Source organism: Lactuca virosa, chromosome 7 (assembly GCF_052849685.1).
Source record: "Lactuca virosa cultivar CGN04683 chromosome 7, Lactuca_virosa_CGN04683_v6, whole genome shotgun sequence".
NCBI classification, from domain to species: Eukaryota; Viridiplantae; Streptophyta; class Magnoliopsida; order Asterales; family Asteraceae; genus Lactuca; species Lactuca virosa.
This window is the reverse complement of record NC_136432.1, coordinates 142,055,650-142,065,762: the sequence shown is the minus strand read 5'-3', so window position 1 is coordinate 142,065,762 and position 10,113 is coordinate 142,055,650. Positions and strand designations below refer to the sequence as shown.

The 10,113-nt window shown below is 34.1% G+C and overlaps 2 protein-coding genes across 4 annotated transcripts; both read right to left on the bottom strand.

Moving 5' to 3' along the window:
• Positions 1–625: 625 nt before the first annotated feature.
• Positions 626–3,621, bottom strand: LOC145125868 (putative FBD-associated F-box protein At5g44940). Of its 2 annotated transcripts, none has more exons than XM_079061274.1 (2): positions 2,129–3,621; positions 626–2,050 (listed from the first exon to the last, which is right to left on the bottom strand). In XM_079061274.1, exon 1 carries the CDS (start codon positions 3,531–3,533, stop codon positions 2,214–2,216), a length of 1,320 nt encoding a protein of 439 aa, XP_078917400.1. In that variant the 5' UTR covers positions 3,534–3,621; the 3' UTR covers positions 626–2,050; positions 2,129–2,213. The 2 variants fall into 2 exon arrangements, with proteins under 2 accessions (XP_078917400.1, XP_078917401.1); XM_079061275.1 differs by having other exon boundaries at positions 631–1,676.
• Positions 3,622–4,268: 647 nt separating this feature from the next.
• LOC145124151 (uncharacterized) lies at positions 4,269–9,132 on the bottom strand. 2 transcript variants are annotated; one of them, XM_079059381.1, is made up of 8 exons: positions 7,007–9,129; positions 6,813–6,930; positions 6,656–6,717; positions 5,725–5,963; positions 5,551–5,637; positions 5,372–5,471; positions 4,958–5,171; positions 4,269–4,867 (listed from the first exon to the last, which is right to left on the bottom strand). In XM_079059381.1, the coding sequence occupies exons 1-8, from the start codon at positions 8,819–8,821 to the stop codon at positions 4,392–4,394; spliced, it is 3,111 nt and encodes a 1,036-aa protein (XP_078915507.1). In that variant the 5' UTR covers positions 8,822–9,129; the 3' UTR covers positions 4,269–4,391. The 2 variants fall into 2 exon arrangements, with proteins under 2 accessions (XP_078915507.1, XP_078915508.1); XM_079059382.1 differs by having other exon boundaries at positions 4,685–4,886; positions 7,007–9,132.
• Between the last annotated feature and the right edge of the window lie 981 nt (positions 9,133–10,113).

Below are 10,113 nucleotides of genomic sequence, written 5' to 3'. Positions count from 1 at the left end.
AAGGATTCAATCAACAAAATCAACAAAAAGGAGTAGATTTTTTTGACACATATACACCTATTGCTAAATTAGTCACTATCAAGATGTTTTTTGCTATTGTTGCTGCCAAGTCATGGAATTTAGTCAAATTAGATGTCAATAATGCTTTCCATAATGGAGATCTGAAAGAGGAAGTGTTCATGGAATTACTACCCGGTTTCAAAATTCAGAAGGAAAATATCCGAAAAATGTACCTTTGGCTTGTAAACTCAATAATCCATATATCCTGGAAAAGCATCAAGAAAATGGTTTGAGAAGTTTTCTTCCTTCATGTTATCTTTGGGTTTTACTCAATCCATATCAATTTACTCATTATTCTTGAAAGGATCTCGATCCAATTATGTTGCTTTTTTGGTGTATGTAGATGAAATTTTAATTACAGGTTCATCTAATACAACAATCAATTCTCTTAAGAAATAATTGAGTGACAAGTTCAAGCTAAAAGATATGGCTTCTCTGGGATACTTCTTAGGTTCGGAGGTTACTAAATCCAAAGAAGTCATCTTTGTTTCACAAAGAAATTATACACTTCAATTAATTGAATATCTGGGTTTCTTAGCTACCAAATATGTTTCAACTCCTATGGATCCTAGAAATAATCTTCAAAGTGATAAAGGTGACATTTTTGATGATCTTGCATGATATAGAATGTTAGTGGAACGTTTGTTATACTTAAACATCACAAGAACATATATTTTTTTCTCTGTGCATAAATTATCTCAATTCATGTCTTCTCCATGTGTTCCCCATGCATCTAGTCAAGTACTTGAAGCAAAATCCCGGTCAAAGAATCTCAATACCCTTAGATAAACATCAAATGCAACCAAATCCCTAAGTAGATCCCGACATAAATGAAATGCACCTTTTACCATTTTGACAAACTTCCCTTAATGGCCTTTAGCAAATTGGAACGCCCATGATTCAATCCTTTTAGGTCCGTTACCTTAAATAAATCAAATTCATGTACCCTAAAAAGTGTTATGAGTAAAAGAATTATCTATATGGTGTAGTTGACTCAAATATTGGAAAACAACAAAACACTTCATTTCAAAAAACTAGGATCTCATCATTTTATACAAGATCATTGATGTCCTCTGTAAGATGATTCTCAATTTTTAGCATCCCTTCCATCCTACGCATCATTTTCTTTTGCCATTGACACAGAACCAGATTCCTTTCGCAGGAATTGGATGTCTGATTCCAATGGAGTATCAGTAACATTGCCATTCCGCAGAACAACAGAATCGCCGAATCGGAATGTGTACCAGTGGAAACAGAGTCATTTGTTGTGACTTGAAGTTGAGGTTCACATATTACATTGGAATCGAAATCCGTAATTCCAGGGGCAGTTTCATTGCCATTCCACAAATCAGTTATTTCAACCTTGGAACCAGTCTTACTCCCACCCTGCACCCCACCTTTTACAACATTGGAATCAGGTTCGGAATCCCCATTCCGGATAGAAGTGTTGTTCAATTCCGATTTCTTGGCCAAGGGCTTCTTATTGTACAGTCTTCTACCTCAACACCCTTCTTTCCTACACCACCATTAAGGAAACTAAGGGGGCGTTTGGTTCGTAGAATGTTTTTGGAAAGAATGGAATCTGTCAAAGGAATCTGATATTGAGGAATCATAATCTGTCACAGGTTTGGAATAAAATTCAATAAATAAATAAATAAAAACTCATTTTAGTTTAATGCAATTAAGATCCATATCTCACCATAATATGAAATAGTCAACCAATGAAATATTTTGACATAAGAAATAGTCCACAACCCAATGGAATAAGTCTACTTTACAAACCCCAACAAAAAAATTAAATTAAATTATATAAATAAATAATTTACGATAACTTAAATGTCTAAACATTTGATGGAAAACTGAAACCTTAAATTAAATAAATAAATAATTTACGATAACTTAAATGAACTCAAGCATCATTAATCGGTTAATCGCAAAACTTCACATTTGATGGAAAACTGAAACCTTCGGCTTGCAAACAAGAAACAACCTACCAAGTGAGAAAACAACAAAAGCGATTGAATATTAGGATCACTATTGAAAAAATTTTATCCAAAACAAATTTCACCTCAGAACATAAAGACCCAATTTGAAGCTCCTTGACATGGCAAAGATTCATTATAAACCCTTTAAGCATATCTTGTTTCTCTTCTTTAGTTATTGTATGATGATGCCTTTGGGCTTGTATAAATATAATTTAAGTTAGCTTTGACTAAAGAAGACACATTTACCAACAAAAGCTTCGACAAAAGTACATGTTTGATTGTTAGTGATAAAATATTAGGAGCATTGATTTCAATGATATCGGACACAGATTCATCATAAAAATCACTGAATCCAGATAACACCAAGTTTTTAACACTCTTTGAAGTAATATCGAGCCGCCTATGACCATAGCAATCATTCAACTCCAAAGTTTCCAATACAGGACTCCCACATAATATATTTTCAATCAAATCTTCATCTAAACTCCGATAGGATATATACAAACTCCTAAGACTTCTCCAACTAATCGCCCCAATTGGATTAACCATGCACCCATCTAATCTCAGCTCAGTTAAACATGAACTGGTGACAAGAGTTTGATCTAACGTTAACTCAGATTCGAATCCCGTATTCCATAAGATTAAAACAATCTCTTTAACGTCACATCTTATAGCATAACGAATCCAACTGTTAAGTTGCGATTGGAACTCATTATCAAAATCGGAAACCACTTTGAATTTCTTGAGCTGCAGTTGGCGACATTGACTTAGTGATGAACTATTAGGAGCATTGAAATTAATATTCAGACCCGTATCACCATAGCAATCTTCCAACACCAAAGTTTCCACAAGAGGACTCCCAGATAATATATTTACCATAACGTCTTCATCTGAATTCTTAGTGGAAATACACAAACTCCTAAGATTTTTCCAACTAACTGCCCCGCTTGGATTCAACGTGCAGCCTACTAATCTCAAATCTGTAAAACAAGAATTGACGAAAAAAAACTGATCTAACCGAAACTCAGCTTCCCTTCTCGTATACAGAAACTCCAAGCTAAGCTCTTCAACGTTACACCTTACAGCATGACGAACACAATTGTTGAACTGCGCTTCAAAACGAATATCATATTTGGTATGCATTTGGAATTTCTTGAGCTTCAACTGGCGACATTGAGTTAGGGTTTTCTCCACCAATAGAGGGAAAGGGAAATTAGACCTTGAGTTAGGGTTTTTTAGACATTGAGTCAGGCGAAGATCAAAATGTCTAAAAAGCAGAGTCGGTACCCAAGTCCAAAGATTTGCCCATCGTTTGGAGAGTGTACCTGTTCTTATGGCATCTTTTGTGGAGGGTAAACGACAGAGGATTTCAAGAATCAAGCAATCAGGTAACGTACTAATTCCATCCTCTTCCTCCTTCTCCATGACTTCTTGAAACTTAATCCGTTTCTGGGGAATTTTAGCTTGATTTGATCCTTCCTCCAACATCTTCAACGCGGCAACAGGAAGCCCTAAATCGGCGTAAACGTACACATCCCAAGTTTTGCCTTACACCCTCAATTTTGGAAATATACTATTCACTCTATTAATATGAAGTACGTTTTAATATTCAAATCAATTTTTATTGATCCATCGTTAGACAAACCTCGCAATGATTAAATAAAACAAATAACAAGTTATTTTTCTTTATCACTATTATGAATCTTGATTAAAACATCGATTGGATGCAAGATTATGGGTCAAAAACTATTTTATTTGCTTATGTAAAATCTTTTAATATTTTATAGACAAAAATTGCAAAAATGATCATTTGGTTTCTTATTAAAAGTGGCCAAGGTGTAAACGTTTGAAAAGTTACGGTTTTAATCATTTTTAAAAAGTTACAGTTTTAGTCATTTTTAACAAGTTTTGTTGTAGTTTTGGTCTCATTTCCGTTAGATTGGCTGATAACTTTTTTAAAATGATAATTTTCTCCTCAGGAACCATTTTTGTAGTTTTTTCTTTTCCCAAACTATAAGAACCATTTTTGTATATATTCTTTTATTGAAATATTATATTTGTATATATTATATATTAAAAATAATATTTATTTATATATAATATTTCAATAAAATAAAAAAAGAATATATACAAAAATGTTCCGTATAGTTTGGAACGCCCATGATTCTAATACCCTTTTAGGTCCGTTACATTAATAAATCAAATTCATGTCCCTAAAAAGTGTTATGAATAAAAAAGAATTGTCTATATGGTGTAGAAAACAACAAAAACACTTCATTTCAAAAAACTAGGATCTCATTATTTTATACAAGATCATTCATGTCCTTTGTAATTTTCTTAACGGAATCAGACATTCCCGTTGGTAGCATCCTTGGCATCATTTTCTTTTGCCATTGACACAGAACCAGATTCCTTTTCTAGGAATTGGAGGTCTGGTTCCAATGGAGTATCAGTCACATTGCCATTCCGCAGAACAACGGAATCGGAATGTGTACCAGTGGAAACAGAGTCCTTTTCCGTGACTTGAAGTTGAGGTTCACATATAATTACATTGGAATTGGAATCAGTAATTCCAGGGGCAGTTTCATTGCCATTCCGCAAATCAGTTATTTCAACTTTTGAACCAGTCTTATTCCCACCTTTTACAACATTGGAATCGGGTTCGGAATCGCCATTCCGGATAGAAGTGTTATTCAATTCCGATTTCTTTCCCAAGGGCTTCTTATTGTAGTCTTCTACCTCAACACCCTTCTTGCCTACACCACCATTAAAGAAACTCACGGGGCGTTTGGTTCGTAGAATGTTTTTGGAAGGAATGGAATCTGTCAAAGGAATCATAATCTGTCACTGTGTTTGGAATAAAATTCAATAGAAAAAAAAAAAAAAAAAAAAATTTCTATTTAAATGTAGACCTTTTTTTGAAGTTATGTTGGTTTCTAGAGTGCGTTTCTTTATTAGTTGCTTTTGTAACATATCTGTTCCAGGAAACACCATCATATTGAATGACTTCATTTCTTGTTTGCATGATTCTTCAAGTGGTTTAAACCCAAAAGCATTAGTCCATGTATCCATGTGTTCTTCAATGGCAGGAATAATCAATTTCTCTACTTTGAGGGATGTGAGAGCCTGAAAAAAGAAGCATTTGTATCAATGTTTTACTCTTATTACTTCCCATTAGAGCATTGTACTTTGAAAAAGAAAGTAGTTTTTTCATTAATAAGAATAAATAATGAAAGTAAGATGTTATAATACTAATAATAATAATAAGGAAATAAATGAAAGTAGGTTGCTATTTCTTGAATTTATCCCAAAAAAAAAATGCTTACTGATTCAATAGCATGCAATAGGCGGCGACACATCCCTTGGCGTCTGTATATATCGCGGGTCCCAATAAAAGGCATCTCAGCTAGTTGAGTTCCATGGATCCTACACATCATCATCAAATATAAGGTCACAAGGTCCAATCACAACAAAGGGCATTTACGTCTTTTTCAATTTTCACTACCTGATTGATGCGGCACATATCATTTCATCGCCCCTCTCCAAAACGGCTGTGAAGAAGCCACTATAGTTTAACCGGCTAATATTTGATCTATAAGAAGAAAATTTATAAAAACAAATATAGAAGATTAAATAAAGGGAGATTTTGTAGAATTTGAATGTAAACTTTAAAACTTACCCACAATTATAAACAACATTATGGATTAGATTGATCCCGCTTCTTCTGTCAACAATAGGTAAAAAACACTCATCCATGACTAATAAAGCAATTGCTATTTTGGAGATGCATTCGGCTCTTTGATAGAAATATAAGGATGACATGTTGGGTAATAGATCAGATCGATGGATAAGAGACCATGAGAATCCGGAATCTAATTCATGTTTCATCCAAAGAAGCTTCTGTAAGCGTGTGTATAGCTGCAAAATTATAGGATTTTGTATTGAAACACAATTAAATGCAATAAATAGCAATCTACTTTCATTTCTTCATATTACAACATTTTTTTACTTTGCAAAAATTACCTAATGCAACTTTTGTTACTATAATTGGGTATATTTTTTAAAGCATAATGTCCTACTATTAAAAATATATAATTGGGTATACTTTTTAGACAAAATTTCACAAATGGTCCTTATGGTTTTCATTTTGTCTCTAAAATAGTCCTTATGAAACCTTTCTTGCATGAACGATCCGTATGGAGCAAACCTTGCACACAAATGGTCCTTATGACTAACTTTGTTTAACGGATTCTGTTTAAGTGTTTGTGTAATGACGAAAATACCCCTATTTTTGTTTTTTTCCTGATTTTGTATATTTTGTCGTTTTTTAAACTTAAGGGACCAAATGTGTACTATTAAGAAAAGGGACTATTAGCCCAAACATCAATGGGCTATTAACTTTTTAACTAGCCTTTTTAAGCTTAAGGGACCAAAAAGGTGGGACATAGACTTGCTCTCAAAGTGGAAAAGACATGAATGCCCTCTTCATCCTCATCATTGGGAATAAGAATAACCCTAGAAGGGAACCTTTCACAACTCTAGTTTTCAGCATATAAAGTCTCAATCCAAGTCATATTCATCAAGATCCATAAAAATTGGAGCTTTAATACCTCTTGGCATTTTCTCCCACAGAAACAAAACATATCCATCTCACCACTGCATGATTTATGATCTGCAAAAGTAAAATTTGTCTTTCAACCAAACCTAAAACCCTAAAAAACAAACATGAACAAAAAATAAAGGCTCCTTATACAAGAAAACTATTACATTTTTTCTCACAAAGGCGACATGTAAGAAGTGAACTGGAACTTCCAGTTCTACCACTGTCCTTATTGCAATATTTGCATGCACAATTTGGACAATGCCAATCACCTTCCGGAAGCATCTGAAACAATTTTGGACTAAACATGGTAAAAATCAGAAACCACAGGGACTATTTATGTAATTTTCTCAAATCTTACCTGCATATCCAAGCAGCTCAGGTGAAAGGTTGATGGGCAACCATCACAGCAGATCAAATCCCCACCATCTCCACATAAACCACAAGTATCATCATCAGGATCATCACCTTCAACATCTACAACATGAAACCCTTTTCTATCTGACTCTTTTTGTTTATTCCAACCATCTATCTGACACTCCATTAAAGACTTGCCCGATTGGATAAAAATGTTCTTCAATGGCTGCCCGAGTTTGCTGCCCGCATGAAGTTCAAATCTCAAAACTGTCACCAGTTTGCTACAGCAACCACAATGGATTCCATCTTCAGTTATCCATCCTTCTTGCATTACACGTGTCCTTCTAAGGTTCTTATATTCCACCTTTTCACCCACAGAAACCATTCCAGAGTCAATTAACCATGAAATCAAGTTCCTTTTTCCTGAATATGGAATAAAATCATTCTTTTCTGAATCTAAACCCTTTTCAGATCCACGAACAACCAATGTTCTTCTGCCAATTATTCGGTTTTTGCTTAAAATATGGGAATTCCTATGAACATGAACACCATCTTTCTGAGGTGTTTCCTTGTGAGGAGAATCATCACTTGAGTAGCCACTACTGTCTTCACTTGCTTCCTTCAGATAACAATCAAGCTTCTCTTTGTTATGGTCAATGGATCTAAACCGTGTAGACTTTTTTACCCTTTTAGGCTTCCTAATGTTGTCTTCATGTCTTCTACTCTTTTCAAGTTCTCTTTCGATTTTCTTTTGTGTTTGTCTTGTTAATTTGTTAAGTATCTCATTGGGTAATGGTGTAAAGTCTCCCCTAGCTACCGAATTCTCTTTCTCTTTTTCTTCCTTTTTGAGTGCATCATAAGCCTTGGTTATAGACCAATAAGCAGTTCCAGAAGGACTAATGTATACAGAATCAAGATAATCTCTGGTTCTTCTTGGTCTATAATCAATCGTCCATCCAGCACCCAAAAGCATTGTTTTAATCTTCTCCCTTAACAATTGCTTTTCAGTGAAATTAGGTCGCTTAATCTTGCTTTCCTTGTTACTCTTAGGTGCATTTGACTTTGATTGCATCACTGTTCTCTTCTTTCTAGCTTCATGTTGACCATGGATATTATGGGACAAGCTCAGCCTTTTTCCATGGAGATTCTGACTGTTACCTCTATGTGAAAGACCCACTTGTTTATGTTTATTTTCCATCAAAACACCATTTTTACCTTGCAACCTGACTGATTCTTCAAGGTCTTCCTCTTCTTCTTCATTCTTAATTGATACAGATAACCCTAATTCATCATCGTCCATTGCATACCCACTACTTTTTGCACCTTTGGCACCATTGTTTTCTGAATCAAGATCCCTTTTCCTATGAATTATCATCCTACCACTACCACTTCCAGATTCCTTTTGATCCCCATTTTGCCTATATAACCTATCGTTATTAACATCCATCCTCATTCTCCTCTCATCCACTTCATCGGACTCATCATCTAACCTGTTGTTAACCTTTTTCTCAGTTTGGAGATCTTTATGTTCCACTAAACCACTTCTGTAAGCATCCGATGTATTTCGGAATTTATGAACTTTGCGGGGAAGAGGTGGGTCTGGTAACTCATCTGACTCGGAATCACTCAGAACCACTCGGGATCTCTTTCTATCTTTATTGGAATTGAACATTTTCCTAGGAGAGGAATCACTAAACCCTACAACTCCTAAGTCGAATGCTGCCTTATTTTTAACAATTAAACGTTCATAAGAGCTTTCTGTCTTTACGACAGCTCCTGAATGCTCGGATTCCCCAACATCTTTCATCTCATCAAGCATAAACGAACAACAAATTCCGACACGATTCCATCAACACAGATGTAGCAGATACACTCATATTCCACAAATTCTCAAGACCTAGGTTCAAAAGTTTCGAAAGAACATATATCGCAAACAAAAAACCTACAAAATCGAAACCGTAGATATGTATCGGAATGCCAAGTTCCGTTTCACCTCAAATTCGATTTCAAGCATAATTTCCAGCAGTAATCGTCGATCGAAAGGTTTCGATTAGCCAGTCCTGTTTATATCGAGGGATTTATCAGATTGATGTCTCGCGCGTGTGTGAAAACGGAAAAGTGAAATACAAGTAGTGTTTCCTCTTTGTTAAAAACACATGGCTCGGATTTTTTAATTTTGATTCATTATTATAAAATGTTTGATTGTTGCAATGGAAAATATTAGTATTTTTAAATTTAAATTATTGACTTCATTTTCTATTTTATCAAATATGTGTAAGAAGTAATTTTAGAGATTCTAATAACAAATATGTCAAATATATATAATAATTCATTAAATAGATCTAGTGTGTAAGACATTAAATATATCTAGTGATTTTACTAGAATAAATAACATCATTATAAATGTAAAATGCACACCAATATGAATACATTTTACAAAGTGATCAAATTATCTCCAAATTTTTATGCTTTTTTTTTAAAAACTTTAGTTTAGGGGTTGTTTGATAGTTGCTAATTGGGTTAGAGCTAACTGGATTAGAAGCCGACTGAGTTAGAAGTTCTAACCGAGTTAACTTCTAACTAAAACTTGATGATTGATTTTACATCTGTGTGCAAAATGATTATATTACCCTCAAACAATATTTTTCATAAAAACATTCAACCTACAGTAAAGAAATTAAAGAAATTAAAGAATCATAACTTTTGTTTAGACTATTGAACATGGCCTATCTAGGAGTCGTTCCAATGCACAAGGTAAGGTGACCACAGTTCATCTTCAACGACTTTACTAATAATAAGCCTAGACTCTAGAGTGTTTGACTTGATTGTTTTTTTAACTATAGGTTAGCTTCGATGCAATAAAAAGATATGATATGATCCAAAACTACAAAGTACTTCAAGATGTTTATAACAAACTTAAAATTGATAAAGTAGGTAGTAGTATTACTATTACTAACAAATTTACAATCATAAACTTTGAATATGTATCATGTATGTATGTTTACAATTACATAAACCTAAAACCTTTGTTGCAGCATATTGAAGTAAATAGTGGTGAAGGGTCGGTCATTGGATAACTTAGAGTTTCTATAGTGGTTGAAACACTATTGT